This window comes from Triturus cristatus, chromosome 11 (genome assembly GCF_964204655.1).
Source record: "Triturus cristatus chromosome 11, aTriCri1.1, whole genome shotgun sequence".
Taxonomy (NCBI): Eukaryota; Metazoa; Chordata; class Amphibia; order Caudata; family Salamandridae; genus Triturus; species Triturus cristatus.
The window spans coordinates 269630144-269649734 of record NC_140594.1 but is presented as its reverse complement, the minus strand read 5'-3'; the positions used below and the strand labels follow the sequence as shown (position 1 = coordinate 269649734).

The 19591-nt window shown below is 42.3% G+C and overlaps 1 protein-coding gene across 5 annotated transcripts in view; it reads left to right on the top strand.

Annotated features, from left to right (window-relative positions):
• The window catches only part of MORC2 (MORC family CW-type zinc finger 2), a 403660-nt gene that overhangs the window by 94383 nt on the left and 289686 nt on the right, over positions 1–19591 (top strand). For all 5 annotated transcript variants that reach the window (XM_085634756.1, XM_085634754.1, XM_085634755.1 and 2 more), the window contains 4 exons: positions 4284–4392; positions 4654–4813; positions 18977–19088; positions 19167–19292. In XM_085634756.1, the coding sequence (XP_085490882.1) occupies positions 4284–4392; positions 4654–4813; positions 18977–19088; positions 19167–19292 (507 nt within the window). The remainder of the gene's footprint in view (positions 1–4283; positions 4393–4653; positions 4814–18976; positions 19089–19166; positions 19293–19591) is intronic.

The following is a 19591-nucleotide window of genomic DNA, read 5'->3' as shown; positions in this document are numbered from 1 at the left end:
AATTGCGTATGCACATCTCTTGCAACTAATTGGCGCCCTCCCGCGAGAATGCCCCAATTTGACCATAACAATTCCCAGACTGGTCGACTTCGTTATTAAACACGAGATTGAGATCCTCCCGCACCAACACCATGCGGTCGAGAGAGTCCATCACCTCTGCTCATTTAAGAAAGTGTTCTGGATTGTTGTTGGTGTAGTGGGTTGCCAGTGTAAAGGTCATGTCCACTATGTGTATCTGATGAGCTGAGAGTCACCCTTTAGTTTTCAGCAACCTTTTCCTCAGGTGGGGTGTCCACAAGCATCGCTTCTGTTGATGTGAGACGAGGCCATCCACCCCCCACCCAAGTCCGGGGATAACCAGTGTACCCGTTCATGATGGGAAAAGTGAACAACGTCCAGGACCAGCGGCTTTCTGGCTGATGCCTGTCTTTCTGGGTCACTGGGAAGCGAGTCCAGGGAGACCTGCTTCTCCAGGGCCATAGTTGCTGTATCGGGGCTCGAGCCTGTATGGGATGTTGGAACCTTGCGCCATTGAGTGCGATGATTCCCCCTATGCCTGGGGGGGGGGGGGAAACTAGGCTTTGAGGTCACCTACTCCTCCACAGGGATGTTCAGTAGGCCACAAACCTCTTGAGAGGTGATTTCATTTGGTGAAGTTTCCCGTCCCACCAGAAGACCCTCTTCAACGACTATGCTTCATTCTGTTCAGGAGTAGACCGCGCCAAGACACCCCAGGGTATATGTGCGCTTAACAAATTTTGGTAACATAACAAGGCCAGGCAGAAGGGGTGACCCTAGCTGTAAGCAATGCTTGTGTTCCTGAGGTGGGTCATTACCGGTTGGAAATCTCTGCGTCTAAGTGTCAATGAGGAGAGATCTTGGTGCAGTGCTACCATGTGACTTTGGAACTCAATAGGATGAACATCCCTTGCCTTTTGTAGTATGGATTATTTTAGTTGAAAATCATGTACACAAGCAAGTATCTTGGGAGAACGGCCGCCTTTCGCCCTCGGTAGCCCCACTCTGTCCAATTGCAGCTCCATGTCTGCTGGTGCAGCCAAGATATGTAGGAAGATGGCCGTTACATAAGTCGGGATGTCTGCACCTTTTACCTTAATAGGTGCCCCATAGATACGAATATTGTTCCACGATTTTCATAGTTCTCTGCATGGGCCCAGCCTGCTGTTCGCGTAGACGCAGTACCTCCTACTGAAGCTGTTTGAGCTCCTCGTCCTGTCTCGTGATCTGAGAACGTCGACACTATGTCCTCCCTTCTCTCTCTGTCAGGTCCTGGTGCACTTTCTTTAGATCCTGTGCGAACTGCTTCACCGCTTGAACATCTTCACATAAAGACGCGCATAATGCCTCCATGAAGGACCTTGTGACCGGGGCCTCATCCTCTCCTCCTCCGCCCACCCTCCACAACAAAGCCGGGCTTCTATGAGTGGGCAGCCTCCTCCATTGATGCCCGGGCGGACTGAGTGAGCATTTCTTTAAGTGGCCTGTCCTTCTTGCACACCGCCGCCATGGCAGGGGAGTGGTGGCGTTGATCGACTGTGATCTGGGGCCTCCACGCGGTCGTTTGGCCTTCAGCCTTGCCAGGCGCAGGCCGCCCCAGCTGTATAGCCTCACTGTGCACCCCAACATTACAAATCTCCAGTGCTGATGACTTTACCCTGCCTTCTGGAGCTCGCACAGATCAGCCAGGCGCTCTGGTCTGGCCCAAAAAAAAGTGCGGCCATCCCTCCCAGCTCATACGGGGGGTGAGTCCCCATGGGCTCTTGCATTGTGTTAGTGAAGCTGGTGCACCTCCTGTTCATTGTGTCGATTGCCGGGGTCCTTCCAGGCCCACATCGGCTATCCCCAGGCTGCTGTAGGTGTTCGTGGAGGAAGCTACTACTGCCCACCACCATCTTCTACACGGTCAGTCCATCTCCTGTTGGCACCACAACTGGCCTCTCAGTGACACTCTCTCCAGGCCTAGGGGCACTGCTCTCCTCACTTCAAATCTGCAGGAGGGTGCAATGTACTCGCAGTCCCTGTTAGTGCAAGGTATTGGAGCGCATGTCATCAACACAGGGGCGCGCTTACAGACTGGAGCTTCTGGTGGGGCCTTCAGGGCAGCCCCTACTGATATGGCTTTACCTCATTGCCTGAGTCGCCAGGTCAGAATCCAGGGCAACCAGGTGTGGTCTTTTAGATCGTTGAGCTTTGTTGTCTCTGGGGACGGCCACTGGTGGCGAGGTTTTCTATTCTGTAGGTTTGGTTTCTTGATGGAGTATATGAGCTTATCGATTTTCTGAGTGGAGAGACTTGTGGATTTCAGATTGGTCGAAACAGTTTTAATTTCCTTGACTAAGGTGTCTAGTGCCTCCCCTCAATATTAAGGTGGAAGGGAGTGATTGAGAAGGATCGGAAAGACGTTTGCAAGTAATTCCTAATTTTCTGTTCAGCACTTGGAGTGGTCAAGGTACTTAGTTGAGACAAGCTTGCTTGAGTCAGGGATAGGGTCCGCACTGCGCGTTTGTGGAATTAGGGATAGAGCTGTGTGTTGGAAGCCGTGTTGGGGCTTGAGGCTTCTAGAAGGAAGGGGAGACCTTGGTGAGAGAAAGCGGACCACCTTATGACCTTTGAGGGTAATGTTAGGTAGAAGTTGGGGAGAGGAGTTGGCCTAACGGCTAGGGCGGTCGACGTCAAATCTGGGGAACTAGGTTTGAGTCTCGGCAATGATGCTGAACATCCTGTGAATCTGGGCAAATCACTTAATCTTCCCGTGCCTAACAAAAATCATTGTGTCCTCATGTAATGCAACTGGTGCTATGTGAAGCGCTCTGATAACCGATTCGGGTCAAGTTCGCACTATATAAAACTCTGTAAAGTAAATTTAAAAAATAAAAAGTAATTTTGAGGGTACTCTAGGAATCTGATGAGTGCTCTTTGTGGTCATGGGGGAAATCAAATGTTAGAGAAGGCAGGTTGGGTGACGGGAAGTTGTACAATGTGGTTGGGCCTCGAAAGTGGGTTGTGTGGGTGCTCTGATATTGAGACTGGTCTGGGGAGAGAGTGACTGGAGCCTGGCTGAGAAAGTTGAGGGGAATTGCAGACTACTTGCATGGGGGGGTTGGGCAGGGGAGATGATGGTTAGCTTACATTTGATCTTAAGGGGGACCATGTTGCAAAGTGGCCCCTTTTAGGGTGGTTGCTGTAAATTCAGTTTTTTAGAGCTAATCTGCTGGTAATATTGATCTCTAGCACTGTGTGTCCAGTGTGTGTGCTGTGAACACTAAAACTAGTTGAATTTAGCTTAAAACCAGATTGGCACATTCAACTTTCCTATAAGCCCATAGCATATTCTGTGGAGATGAACCATGTCAGTTAAAAGCCACTTGTGGACTGCTGTACTTGTTAAAGTCCACTGCATTTATATTTAGAGGCCAGTTAAGATTCCTCATCCTACAGTATGGGATGAGGCTTGTCAGAGGGATTTTAATGAAGATTAATGAAAGGTGGACTTTCAATAGGAAAAGGTTCAGATTCAGTTGTCAAGTAAAGAACCATTTGATTGCTAGTATCTTATTGGGAAACGAGACTAGTATGAGCCCAGACCACTGAGAGGCAGGGCCTAGTGGTAGAACCGCTGTCTGAGCTTAGCTAGCCCCTGTAGAACATTTCTCTCTTTCAACCCTCTGATGGACTTCTCTCACCCTCCAGTGTATTCCACAAACCTTAGAGTAAAAAAAATAGAGATGGCAATCCTTGAGGTAAAAGCCAGAGAAGATGAGAAGGTCAAGAGTTGAACTGCATAAGATCAGCCTCCAGCAATGTAATAAGAATATGAGCATCTAGTGAGCAAGCAGGGTTTAGCTTTGAAGAAGATGAGGCTTACTTCCACTGCAACTTCCAGAGTATCTCCATCTTACTTCTGCATGTGTCCACTTTCACAGACATAGTTCCCACCTACACTAGTGTTGCAGATATACTTGCATTAGCTGTGTTCCTCTGCATGCACAGCTTTTTATTGGTATTTTTTTATTCGTTTTTATCTAGAAACATCTTTTTGATGAAATGAGCCAATTATACAGCATATGATGAATTATGTAGCAAGTGCTGCATACTTCATTAAATGGAACACCACAGAATTGCTTTCAATGGCCCTGTACCGACTTATTTCTTAAAACCCTTTAATTGTCCAGGAGTTTGTCTCTAGCTCTAAATATAGTTATGCTTTCCCATTCCTTTTCTACCCTGCTTCTCTAACCATTTTCTTCTTAATCAAATTTTAGAGGTTCCATGCGTATGGGGAAGGATTTTATTCTTTTTACAAAGAAAAACGATGCCATGACTTGCCTCTTTTTGTCCCGCACATTCCATGAGGAAGAAGGCATCGATGAGGTGAGTTTTCCTAAAGATAATCAATTTGTTGTACCGAAGTACTTTTGTGGTTATATATCCGTTTTCTTTGACGTTGATTCTGTGATATACCATGGGTTTGGCAGTGACACACAACTGTTTTGTTGATATGTCATAGAAATAGATGCTTAGAAATAGAGGCAGTATAGAATGTCCAGCATGTTTTAATGTAGATACACATTGCCATGTACCCTAGAACACGGGAAGAGTTTTCTCCGTAAATTGATATTTGCTTTACTGTAGGTGATTGTCCCTCTTCCCGCGTGGAATACAAAAACACGTGAGCCTATCACTGAGAACATGGAGAAATTTTCCATTGAGACGGAGCTTATATACAAATATTCCCCCTTCCGGTCAGAGGAGGAGGTCATGGAGCAATTCAACAAAATCTCTGACAAGAGTGGTAAGTGTTCCCCAATCTCTTGTCCATCCTGTTTTCCCTAACTTATTGTCTTATTCACTCTCCTTCCACACAGCCTATCTGTACAGCCTTGGTTGATATTTTCTGTTTCTTTTGTTGATCCACAATTCCACCAGGTTGTGGAGGGTCATTGTGTGGGAAAAGAAGTCAGTGGGTCCTCAGGCAGAAACAAAAGTACATTGTACATTAGAGTATTTATCATTCCTAACTAGGTATAAATCTCACCACAGGTACCATTACAACTTTATTTTTTAAGCAAACTATTTGTTATAAATGAAAAGTACAGCAGGTCCTGGGGTATTTATTAAGACTGAAACCAATTCAGATTAAATTGACAGTAATTTGAAACTAGTGACTGAAAATAAAGTATTTTAAAGAAGTATTGTACTTAAATTAACGAGGCAGCAAGTCACTGAATCCTTTTAGAGGAAGCTTTTGGAAATCTCAACCCATAAATCTTTACATAAAAAACTATTTCTTTCACAAATTAAGACTTGTGGATCTTACTCTTATGCGAGCTCCTACAAAAAGGTTGATTATGTGCCTTAACTCATCTCTGTTGTTCAGTAAATTTTCTTAAACTTCTCTCCTGCCTATATCCCAGATCTCCTGCCATTTCCTTCCGGAATATGAGCTGCTGCTTTTATATTTAGTTCCATATGACATGCTGAGATGCCTTTCAGATCTAGTTTGGGTTTTACTGAACACATTACAACAGGACAATCAACAAATTAAATATACAAACCTATTTTAAAATATCCAGTTATTTTAGTTAATGTTGTTTTTGCAGCATTTACCGACTGTCCGTTGTCCACCAGTTAGTGGTTTAGTTAGCACAGGCAACTGTGTCTTAGTTTGTTTTTGATTGTGGACAACTATGAGACTTTTGTATGAGAAATGCCTCTCTGATGTTCATTATTTCTCCACAATGCCTATCACATGATTGCTGTCTTTGGATTGTTTATTTCTAGCATCAGGTCAAGCACAATGAGAGGATTAATATCCTTTAGAAACCAGCAAAAGCAACCAAACCATGTCTTCCCCTTCTGGAGTTGTATTTTTTAAACTGACTTAAAACGGGTCATATATAGAGTATGCAATGTTTTTGAAATTTCAGCGTTCCATTTCAAACATTTCACAGTGATGGGGAAAAAAACATTTAATGGTTTTCTAAGGCTTCAATCATCCTTTTCCTTAGATAGACGAGCATTAAATCTGAAATTGGTGTTTTACACCAGACTACCAGTAGGCCATGGTGCACGGCTTATAAAAATACTTAATTCCTAAGACCTTCAAATTACAAAGACCAGAACTTTGTTCTCTCCAGGCCTCATTGTCAAGTGAGAGATGCTGCTCAGATGAAGTGGAAGACGTGACTAAACCTAAATAATGGGCAGAACATTATGATGATGGGAAATGTTAACCTGTGCTTGACAATCAATCTGAAACCTGGCCAAGATATTGTGGAAAATTTGATGGCTTTCGGCTCATGCCAAGTGGTGAATGACCTAAACTACACAGCTAGTGACACTTTAGATTTAGTGTTTTTGCACAAGATTGAAATATCCAAATATGATACTATTCCATCTGGACCCTGGTGCACTGACACTCTTAGATGTAAAAAACAGGAGTCCACAAGACAAGAGAGGTGTTGGAGAGTTAATTATAACTAACAGGAATTGGAAAAATATAAACTGCTACTAGCTGACTATAAAAAAAAATTGATCCTGTCAGAAAAGGCTACCTATTTCTCTGAGGAAATTAAGGAGGCAGAAAACTCCTCCAAAGAGCTCTTTCAGGTGGTAACTAAACTGTCTACACCATCCGACAGAAAGGGAAGCGACAACTCTCAGGAATTTTGTAGCATCCTGGCCCAGCACTTTCAAAATAAAGTGGAGCAAATTTTCACCACCTTTGGTAATGGGGCACATTCAAATAATTATAACGCCTCAAGTGCTCACCTTACGATCCACTCCCTCCTATGATATTCAAAAAGCCCCGGAGGTACTTGGAACTAGATTAACTTCCATTTTTAACTCCATGTTTACAGAAGGTGTTTTTCCCTCTATGTGGAAGAGAGCCTCTATTTTACCCCTTTTGAAAAAATCCAACCTTGATGCACTGGATCCAGGCAATTATAGGCCCATCTCTCGCCTTAAAGTTCCAGCCAAACTGGCTGAAAAGGTTATGAACAACCAGCTTACTTTATATTTACAGGAGCATAACCTGCTGGATGAGGCACAATTTGTATTCAGGTCAGAGCACAGCAACGAAACAGCGCTAATAAAGGCCACTGATGAAATGAGAACAGTTATGGACACAGGGGGCGCTGCAGCCCTTGTGCTGCTTGACTTGTCGGCGGCCTTCGACACGTTAGACCACAAAACCTTGCTTAAAATTTAGAATTCTTTTGGAATCTCTGGAAAGGCATTGGCATTGATATCCTCCTTTCTAGAGGACCGGACACAATCTGTGCCTTTAGGGAACCTGACTTCTCCGTCCTTCACACTTCCTTGTGGAGTTCCACAGGGCTCTTCCTTAAGTCTCACACTTTTCAGTGTTTGTTTTGGAACTGCAAAACACACACAATGATGGACGGAATGTTGCACATTGGCAAAACATTCACCCCCAGTCACAGATCTGGGCCTAATCCATCTTTCTTTTGCTCATCACGCCACCCCAGTAGCCCCATAGCCATATGCAAATCAGTCTTGACCCTGTGCCTCATGGGAACAGTCCAGCCCGAACTGCCAAGCCATGTCTTCCCTGGACCGGAATCAAGCATCCTAGGACCGGTTTCGGGGTTTCACCCCTCTTCAGCCAGGATAGCTTGACTCCAGTGGCGCAGTGAGCACGGGACTTTTGAACTGGCAGCCCTTATTAGATCTTTTGGGATGGCACGAACATCGTACGCAGATGATATCCAAATCGTGGTAACCATTAGCAAAAATACATCACCACCAGTAAATAGATTCAGGGACTGCATGACAGCAGTCGGCTCATGGATGAGTTTGCACTGTCTCAAGTTAAATTCCGGGAAAACCGAGGTGATTCTGTTCGGTAATTTTTCTCCTTCATGGTCCCAGATTTGGTGGCCAAATGATCTGGGAACAGCACCTATCCTGATCCCCAAAGTAAAAAACCTGGGTGTGATTAAAGACCAGAGACTGGGCTTTGAAACACAAGTTGAGTCAGTTTCGTCATCAAGTTTCTTCATGCTTAAAGCCATTCAGAAAAACCTACCTCTGATTCCTACAGAAAGCAGGAAAACGGTAGTCACATCCCTAGTCCTTTCCAGACTAGATCACTGAAATGGGTTATATTTTGGCATGCCGATTAATCAACTTCAAAGGCTCCAGATGATCCAAAACGCGGCCGCAAGACTTCTCCTGGGAATTCCCAATTGGCAATCCATCTCCAAAGTCTGCATTGGCTGCCAATTAAAAATCGGATCAAGTTTAAAACCCTGTGTATTACATACAAGGCACTTAACAGGGCCGGCCCTCAGTTCCTGAAACATTCACTGCACCAGTACTCCCCAAATAGATGTCTGAGATCACAAGGAGCAAAAGTGATACTTTCTCAGGAAGTTTTTAAATCATACTGGGGTGGTAGAAGATTTTGTGGTGAGAGCCACAAGGCTCTGGAACTCCCTCCCGTTTAACATCAGAAATCTTCCCTCTCTGATTTCGTTCAGGAAAGCAATCAAGACTTGGTTGTTCTTTGATTAATGCTTCTGCTTCCTTCTAGGTTTGCTAGCGCAAAGATACACTTGGAAATCGTACGCTGTATACATTTATGACATAACTGCAGACTTGTTTTGACCACTCATTAACATCCTCTCTAGACATTACATGTCAGTCTTGACCTGTAGCAAGTTGAGCACAAATCCATTAAAAAAAGATGCATCAATAACCTAAATAGAGAAAACTTCAACACCACTGCAAAATGGATTGAGAGAGCTAATCCACCTCTGCAATCCTGAAATCAAGCAATAAGCATTAGGACGTCACATTAGTAATTCTCTCCAGAAGCTGACTGCATTTGAGAAAAAAAAGTGAAAACAAAGCTTGAAAGTTAACTAATCAATAAATGGTTCAACAAAGAAGTAGCCAGAATAAACAATCACCAACTGGAACATAGCTGAATGAAGACATTAACAACTGTAGAAAAGTAAATTTGAGGCAACATAGGAAGAGGTACCATGAAGCCATAAAACAGTAGCAAAAAGGAATCCTACATCAAACCCCTTGATTAGGCTTCTATAAATCTCTTTGGTGTTTTCCAGGCATTCAGAGGGCTTGAAAGATACCCTGTGTACTTTCTTGCAACACTGCAATAACCTCATGCCGTTCTTTGAAGCTACGATACATTAGGATCAACACTGTCTCCTCTACTTTTCAAAGATTGACACACTGACTCTAGAAGCATTACTCACAACTTTCACTCCGTTGACAGGGAAGGGTGTACTGACTGGTCTTGTTGTTGGAACCCTACACAGCAGTCTGCATGTAACAATTTACCTTGTCATAGATTTCACTAGTGCCTAACTTGGACAATGTTTAGTATGAAAAACAATAAAGCAGGTATTCACTCTACTGCTAGAAGGAAGACCAAGTGCTTTTAGTAAAATACCAGCTGATCTTTCCTCCGCAAAACACTAGGAAAAAAGAGACCATTAAACCACAGAATTATGGAGAGCATAACCTTCTTCATGGCACCGTAAACACTATTGGCTACAGTTAGAGAGGAAATTACTGCTGAGGTGGATGGAGATTACAAATTGAGTCTAATTCTCCTTGATCTCTCCCTCATTGTTACACCTTTAACTACACAATGGTACTGTGGTTGCTCCAGGATTGGACACTGATGTCCAAGATACTCCAGACTGCATCTTTTTCTTCCTTAGTGAAATTGGTAGGAGTCGTAGCAGTGACCAGGCTTGACTACTGTAACATAGTAAAAGTTGTGACACCTTCAAGAGCGTAAACGGACAGAAAGATTAAAGTTATTAGGCTTCCACATACTGTAAAAAATAAAACCATGGGCCTTTCCAAAAATAGTTCCTCACTACATAGCAACCATAAATCTCTAGTCTACTACATTACATTGGATAACCCAACAAACATTCAAGAAACTAAGTAAAACATCGAGCCAGAACATTAGATCTTCCAAAAAGTAACTTTGGAATACTCTGCAACAGATGTTGAAGGCTGAACTTAACTGTCTGTGCGTCAGGAAACTCCTAAAAACAGATCTTAGTCAGACTAGCATTTGACTAAATCTCAGAATTGTTGCTGTAGTGGAGGTAATGAGGTTTGAGCCACTCAACCTCTTTCACTCCTGCTTTGTCAATAATCCTGGGCTTCCAATTCAAAATGAAGAGTGCTCTGAAGTAGCCATAATGCAACATGCACCACTTTATGCAATGCCTAAATAAATAGATCCTGTGTGAAACAGAAGAAGATGGGAGTTGATTTCTCAAGAGGAGGCTCTTCCAGAACTCTAGTCCAACATGGCTCCTGTTGCAGTTCAGTACAGAAAACACAAAAAACTACCATGGCGTTCCAGGTAATAAACATCATATCCCAAGTACCTCTATGAGGCCTCAGTTGTACTATCATATAACAAGCACAATAATAAACAAAAAACACAAAAGTACAAAAGACCATCAACCTCCAAATGGTCATGTTCTAGGACCCCAATTTCCAAAAGACCTCTTTAGGACAACCACACCAAAGTGGGCTGTTCCTATAGTATCACAAAACAGTATTGACCTCTGCATCAGTGATCAAAGAAAGATTCAGATAAGGTCAAGGAGCACATGTTTTTATTTAACATATTCGCATCTGGTCTGTTCTTAAAATGCTTTTCCGTTGTTACCACTCACCTAGGAATTGAGGAATAAATAGGTAGCCCCTTTTCACATGACTAAATCCTAAGTAAACCCTTACATAGGTGACACCTAATCTACAGGGAAGTGCACATGCCTGTGCAGTAATAGTGTCCTGAGGTCTCCTCACCTTTTCCTTTCATAATCGCAAGTTAGACACACTATAGTCTGAGTCCTTGACATGATGAAAAACCCCAACTCCTCAAAAAATTTGTCTGGAGGGGCTAAGGAAAATTAAATAAGTACCAAGAAGATTACTTGTTTAATTGCCTGTTTAAGGCATACATGGATGTAGATATCCATGCTTTGCATTAGTCTGCTATCTAGTGTTGGGCTTGGATGATTTCAAGTTGTTTTTCTTCGAAGAGACTCCTCCCTTCGGTAACATTGCAAATTGGCATCGACTGCACTGCCAGATTGTTTCTTTCCGCCTACAGGTTTGGATGTACTGTTTTGTGCTACGGTTCAAGATAATTTTTTGCCTCCGTTCTGTTAGTTAGATCTACATTTGACGGTATTGTTTGCATCGGCTAGTTATCTTCTGTATCGAGAAATTTCGACGGGTTAGGATCATCGACTCGCATGTGGGCCACTCCCCGCTTGACCATTTTCCACTGTAACCGCTCTCCTGGAAAATGAGCAGCTAATGGACTGCACATCGTTTTGTTTTTGTTCGCCGTGCCATTCAAAATACCCTCACACAGATTTTCATTTGGGCTGTAATTTATGCCTTTAACTAGATCATCAGGAACGAATGTGTGAGACTTGCACACGTCCTACATCTTCGGTCTACGTGAGGAACAAGATGAAGAAGCTTCCGCAGCCCAAGAAGAATCTGTCACCATTCAGAGCTCCGGTTCCGACTCCGAACAAGATACGGACATGGTAGAATACTTCCAGGATCATAGGATCGTGACTACTTCTGCCCCGATCAAAAGCATAAAAAATCACTTCCCACTCATAAAACTTCTTACGGGCCATCACTACAGAAAAGCAATGGCCTGCACCAAACAATACCTTCGGATGCCCTGCCCTCTGCACTGAAACCGCGGCTTTCAGCAGGAGCCTCCACCTCATAATACTCCACCTCCAAAACGGGAATCTTCAGGCCGAAACAAAAACCATCTACTGATTCGGTACAGAGTGGGCAGACACCAAAATCAAAAGACATTCCCGTACCAAATTGTTTTGCTTAAGGGCCCAAAATCTTTGCCGTCTGATCAAAACCACCAACTCAACTAATTCTCGAGGCAATGTCGGAAAAATTAGATCTGAATCAGAAAACCTTACAGATACAGCCTGGTACAAAAAGGATGATTGTTCAGCTAGCAAAGCCTCAATTTCCCAAGAAGCCTTTGACTTTTCAAGAAGCTCTGGATGCTTCACCGCCCGTATTAAAAAAACAAGGGACAAAGACTACTCAATCACAACCGCATTTATTTATCTCTCCATCACAACCTAGAAATCCATCTCCTCGTTTTTTTAATCACATTCACAGGAGGAAGACATTTCTCCACATCAATACTCTTCACAAATAGAGGATACTGATGAGGACTTTATAAAAATCATCCACATCCTATAAACTCTTGGGATGACTATGACATAGAGCCACAGGACAATACTGACCCTGACCTCTATCCTTCATGCCCTACGCCACCAGATGATGCCTCAGCTTTCCAAGATTCAATTGCTAGGGCAGCAGCCTTCCATCAGGTTCTTTTCCATTAAGATCGATTTGACGATGACTTCCTCTTTGAGACTGTCACTAATGCTCAAAGAGGAACACAATATTTACCAAGGCTATAAGAGATTCTATGTCATGGCGATAACATTTGAAAGACCCATTTAAAGCTGGCATTATCAATCCTAGAATAGACCAAAAGTACAAGGCTGCACCTTCATACCCTTTATACCTTAGAGGTCAATTAACAGCAGACACTCTTGTAGTAGCAAATGCTAGGAAAATCGCAAATTCTCAAACCACTGGGGATGCTCCTCCACCAGATAAGGAGTCAAAATTAATTGAAGCCTCGGGCAAAAAGGGTTGCTGCGCAATCAGCAAACCAATGGAAATTTGCTAATAGGCAAGCTATATTAGCTTGCTGCGATAGAGCACCTCTTTGGTCCTCATGTTGACACAGCCCTCAAAAAATCTAGAAGGGCACATATGAGGTAAAATCAGTGGGGGTGCTTCAAAACAACACATTCCGTGGTTCCTTACGCCGCTTCTCATTTTGACAAGGCGCTAGGTCTGCTGCTACTGAAACACCAGCAACCTCCTACAAAAATCAAACTCAATCCTCCCCTTTTAGAGGTTTCTACAGAGAATCATATAGGGGGAACAATTTCAAAGGGCATGGTCGTGGAAGTTCCACCCGCACACCCAATAACAACAAACCGTTACTTCAATCACGTTCTCCCGAACATTAAACACCTACCGCAGTGGAGGACCATTACCATGGATATTGGACATTATCCAACATGGTTATTGCCTGGAGCTCATCAACACCCCTCCAAACATCCCACCCCAAAAGCACAACCTCTCGGTTCAGCACAAAGCTCTATTCAAACAAGAGATAGCAGCTCTTTTATTAAAAGGAACAATAGAGCCAGTTCCAATTCAACAACAAGGAACTATATTCCCTATACTTCCTCATTCCCCAAAAAACGTCTCTGGCCCATTCTGGGCCTCAGAGCATTAAATCATTACATTTTGTCAGAACACTTTCACATGGTCAGCCTTCAGGAGGTTATACTATTCCTTCAGCAGGGAGATTGCATGTCCACAGCAGACCTCAAAGATGCTTACTTTCATATATCCATTCACTCAGCACATTGAAAATACTTACGTTTTCTATTCCAAGGAAACATCCGTTCAAATGCTTCCCTTCAGTCATCACAGCTCAATGGGTCTTCACCAAATGCCTATCACTAGTAGCAGCACAAACATGAAGGGAAAATATTTATGTATTCCCTTACCTCGACAATTGGCTTCTAAAGGCAAACAGCCCAAGCCTCTGCAGCCAACGTACTCCCAAAACTCTAAGGGTTCAAAGTCAATCTGCAAAAATCTCATTTGCAACCAGCCCAAATACAACCATACTTGGGGGCCATTCTCAATACTCACATAGCATTAGCATTTACAAATTCAGTCAGGATTCAAAACATTCAATATTTAGCACAACAATTTCAGACTGGAGTAAAAACCCCAGTCAAATTAGTACCAAGACTTCTAGGCATATGGCATCCTGCATAGTGATAGTTCCACATGCCCGCCTACATATGAGACCACTGCAAGAATGCCTCTCATATCAACGGACTCAGTCACAGGGTCTGTTACAACCATGGTTCACCACAGGAACTTTCACAGGTACCCCATAAGAAGCTTCCTCTCCACCCAGACCTTCTCACGTAGAAACATGGAGAAATAAGACATCCAATCCCAAGGAAATGAACCTTGCAATATGGCTCCTGAAAGTCATAGAATTTGGGTACTTAAATTAAATGTTGATAGACAGCCGCTCACATCACTCTCTGCATTGGTGGAACCTACAAACCCTATCCAAAGTGTGGCCATTTCTGGACCCAGTTCCCAAAGCCATTCTCACAGAAGATGCCTCTCTTGCAGGTTGGGAAGCTCACCTTCAACATCTGACCATCCAAAGGACATGGGATATACAACACCAGAGTCTCCATATCAGCTGCCTAGCGCTTCAAGCTGTTCACCTAGCATTGAAAGCCTTCCTAACTCACCTACAGAGTAAAGTTGTCCTAATCCGAATGAACAATATGACAACCATATATTATTCACAAAAGCGAAGGGGGCACACTCCTCAGCTATCACACCTAGCACTGACCATATGGCGTTTAGCTTTAAATTACAGCATTCATCTCCTAGCAAAACATCTTGCAGGGACGAGCATCAAGTTGTAGAGCTCAGGAGGACGCAGCAACAAGCCAACAAATGGGAACTTCAACCCAAAGCTCTCGCCTCATACTTTCGCAAATGGGGGTTTCCACAAATAGACCTGTTGGCAACCCCAGAACATTCAAAATGCCCAAACTTTGCAGTCAGATTCCCACACCCACTTTCCATGGGCAATGCTCCATCAATAAACTGGTCAGGGATATTTACATACGCCTTTCCCCTTCACCCACTTCAGTTTGTGGTCAGGAAACTCAGACAGACCTCACCTACACTAATAATAGTGGCGCCCACATGGGCTCGCCAACAATGGTTTACCACAGGAACTTTCACAGGTACCCTATAAGAAGCTTCCTCTCCACCCAGACCTTCTCACGCAGAACCATGGAGAAATAAGACATTCCAATCCCAAGGAAATTAATCTTGCAATATGGCTCCTGAAGTCATAGAATTTGGTCACATAAACCTCCCATAAACATGCATGGATATCCTTAAAGAGGCTCGTAAACCTACAACCAGAAATTGTTACGCAGCCAAATGGAAATGGTTTTTTATTTATTGTCAAAGCCAAAATTGCAACCCTTTTGATGTACAAGTACAAACACTAATTTATCTTTTGCCTCTACAAATATCGGGTCTTGCGTACACTTCTATAAGGCTACATTTAGCTGCAATAGCAGCCTATCTTCAACATAGACAACCTACATCTTTATTTAAGATATCTGTCATTAAGGCTTTCATTAGAGGGACTTAAAAGAATCATTCCTCCTAAACTGCCACCTGCACCAGCTTGGAATATAAATGTTGTATTAACACAGCTCATGGGGCCACCATTTGAGTCATTACATTTATGTCAGTCACAGTATCTTGAAAACTACTTTCCGTAATAGCAATCACTTCACTTTGAGTTGGTGAGCTCTAGGCATTAACCTTAGAAGAACCAGCCAAAATAAAAACATTGATTATTACGAACTGACCGGGTCCACAACTTAAGATCTGGCTGGACGCAACATTAGAGGAGGTCAATTCATATAAGTATCTGGGCGTCCACTTTGTTAGCAAAGCAAATTATCAGGATTAAATGCAACATATGACCGCCAAAGAACACGCCCTGACATTTGCGTCCTGCACCATTGCTATGAAGCTAGATGGCCCATGTTTTGAGACATTACTATCAGTAATTGTGGGCAAACTGTTACCGATTGTGGCATTTGGATGTGTCTCTCTCTCTAGACTTAAAGGATGCCACCCTTGTGAATAGTCTGCAAGTTAGAGCTTTCAAGCATGTATTTGGCCTTCCACACAATGCCTCCCCAGCACAAGCCTGTCTGGAATTTGGGCTCATCAATAATGTCGCTGGGAGAATGTACACCGCAATAAAAAGCTGGTACAAAATAAGATCAAACAAACAAAGCTGAACATTAAACTACGCCTTATGGATAGCCATGGAAAAAGACCCTCACTCGACATACCATAAATCCTTCCATGAAGCACTAGACCTGATGTATACGATCGAATTTTGAAATAAATCCATGCCTTTTTGTCTGGCTTTAGGAAGATAATCAATTAAGTAGTAAAATTGCACTCATACCTGATTGATAAAAACACCTTTAGCGGTCGTTCACATGTGTATGTATGGTGCTTAAATATTATGAACATTTGAAACCAGCTTCATATTTAAGCCTAACGTATCCAATGCATTTAAAGAGAAAGTTGATGGGTATTTGCCTCGGTCAACTCTCTTCATTAGCGCATCAACTGCTCTGGAAAAACAGCGGCTCTATGGCATGCAGACTTTGTGGTTCAGTGAAGGAGGACCTAATTCATTTGGTTTGAATATGCCCCAACCTGCTAGAAGCACGTGTCCCCTTGCTAAAAAAGCACTATAACCATAAAGTCATACACACTTGTTGGGCATCAGTAATACAAAGCCTTGTCTTGTCAGATCCCCAACTGAACTGTAAACTGATCACATACCTACAGCTATATGAAAAAGCAATACAAACTACCAAGACATAATCAAAGAGAAATTGGGGACAATTGGCTGTGTATACATGAGCGACGTATATGTCAGACTCTATTCTGCTTATTAGTATTTTATTTCTGCATGCAATAACCTATAATTCGGTTTGACAATGAATGGATTCTTACTTATAATGATGACGAATTTATGGCACCTAAACCGTGGATTTTATCTCTATCATTATTTGACGTGTCAGTTTACGGAATCTGCTTGTTATGACCTTCTTGTGATTGTATTACTACAGTATTATTGTCTTAAGGTGTTCCAGGCGGTTTTATTGTTTTTATCATACTTGGCAGTAGTAACAAATTGACCGCATTCAAACCGTGGTTTTTATCTTTCTCATTACGTCGGCGTCACTAAGATTTTAATCAACAAAATAATAAACTTGAAACGCTTGAGATAGCTGGACAAACAACCAAGTTTAAAGTTACACTTAAATGTTTTTGAAACTCAAGACACTTTAGATAGCATTAAGATCTTTTCTGACCATAATGCAAAACAAGGCTTTTGAGATCTATTGTGGACAGACAATAAAATATCATTTTATATTGTGAAACAGGGATACAACCATTCTCCATGACTGTCTGTCCAAATAACCACGGGAGACATTTCATTGGGTCCTGGCAAGTTCACTCATGCGTGCAGAGGAGCAAGTCTTAGGGAAAGGGAATGAGGTGGTAGATATGGTGATAGGCCATTTTCTAGACTTGACTAGTAGATGCCAGATAAAACTGCAGTATCAAACATTTGTGAGTGAGTTCGTTCAATTTCCAAATGTAATTTCTATTTTTCTCATTATTGTACTTCAGCTTCTTCAAAGATTGACAAACATATAATCAAACATGTTTTCATAGGTTAAGTGTTTGAAGGTCATTAATGTATGTTCTAGAAACTAATAAAGGGTTTAGGAAGTAGAAATTACCAACATAATTGCTCAGTGCATACTTATAAATATGCTATAAAAGAAGGACACAGACATGAGGAACTATGGTTGCTTTTTTGGGGGCATGTGTCTCAACAGGATATTTGCAGAGTTGGTAACTTTGGAACTCTGTTCATCCATTTAGAAGATACTGCTAAATTGAAATAGATCCGTGAAGATGTACACAAAGGGAGTGAGGTGTTTAAAAATGTATTTAAGACTGCTGTAACTTTTAACTATAATGGAAGTAAGGCTCCTACTTGTTATGCATTGCACCCGTATAACTCTATAAGAGATAGATGCAGCAAAATTAAACAGTTACTATAGCATTGGCTGTGTTTCCTGAATGATTATAGATTCACATATAATCCACTGGTCATTATGAATGAATGAATGAATGAATGGGTATTTATAGATCGCACTGTCACTCAAAACACTTGAGAATCCTGGCATTTATACTAAACAGCAGTGTGAACTTTTATCATAGCCAGGAAGGGGAAGTTTAGATGAGGGAATGGCAAACTGCATCAGAGGGCTGAAACAACCATGTCTTCAGTGTCTTTTTGAAAGCATCTTTCATGTTTATAAATCGGAAATGCATTGGCAATTGATTCCATGCCTTGGTGCCTTTTACCACGAGAGATTTTCCACCCCATGTGTTTAGTCTAAAACTATTCTGATTAAGGGCTTTCACTGCACATGTACCCACAATAAAAAGTTTAACAAAAAGTTAACTTTTCTGACTTATATTAATGACTACGTACATCATATGAACCATATCATGTGGCAGGTTTCAAAACAGATAAGTATTGTATTTTCGTCACTGTGAACCAAGTTTTGGATTGCTTGGAGACCACTTCTACTAGGTGTAGCTTTATTGATCCGTTTTCCTTGCGGAGTGATGTGCCTTGTTCTTATGTACTACATGGTGCTCTCCACAGGCATTGATTTTCACGTTTTAAAGTCCGGTGCCTGGAGTACACAGGACATCTAGTGCAACAAGCTTTATAAATATGATCGGTTACATACTGTCAAGACTTGAATCAGGTTTGTTTCTACTGGCTTTTTTAGTTGGGTGTTACAGGCTCCATTGATATTTCATTGGGCCGTTGCGGGTATCTGGAGTGAACTCTTATCAAATTATGTTGGGAGCTATGGGCTCCCTACATTACCACCATAGGAACAGTGGTCTCCAGCAGCAATAATCAGGATTGCAGTACTTTTGAGGTCATGATGACCGAGGTCATTTTGACTTCTGACTTGGGTATTTTACTGAACTCCAATTGCAGGAGCAAGAGTGCTGCACATTTTCGCATTTTATAGTGTTACCTTTCTGTTTTAGGTATGTTTGCATTTATGGTTTTGCTTGTTGAATACAGGAACGCTGGTCGTGATCTTCAACCTGAAATTAATGGACACTGGGGAGCCAGAGCTGGATTTTACTACTGATCCCAAAGACATTCAGATGGCAGAAACCCCACCAGAGGGAACGTAAGTGTGCCAGAAAGGCATGGTGAAGATAATGAATTTATTAGCTTTTATTCTAGAACACCTTCTTTTCCTATTTAGGAAACCAGAGCGGCGATCGTTCCGGGCCTACGCAGCTGTACTCTATATTGACCCCCGGATGAGGATCTTTATTCATGGACATAAAGTGCAAACCAAGCGTCTCTCCTGCTGCCTTTATAAGCCAAGGTAAGACCTTTGTAACCTTTTAAACTATGTTTAAAGAAATAATTACATCTGTCCTTAGAGGACATTAGTGACCGGAGGTGAGTTGCAGTTTCACTATTGCCCAGGAAGAAGATAAGTGTGATCTAGAGGGGACATGACTAGTGCAGACTTTAGATGTTGTTTAAGGGTTCCAACGACCACAAGATCAAAGATATGTGAGTTTGTTGTACAAGAAACACAAACTGCCAATGCATTCCTATCTCCTTTGTTTCTTTGGTCTACTGACATTTTCTACAATGTGTGATCTTTTTATCTAGAAA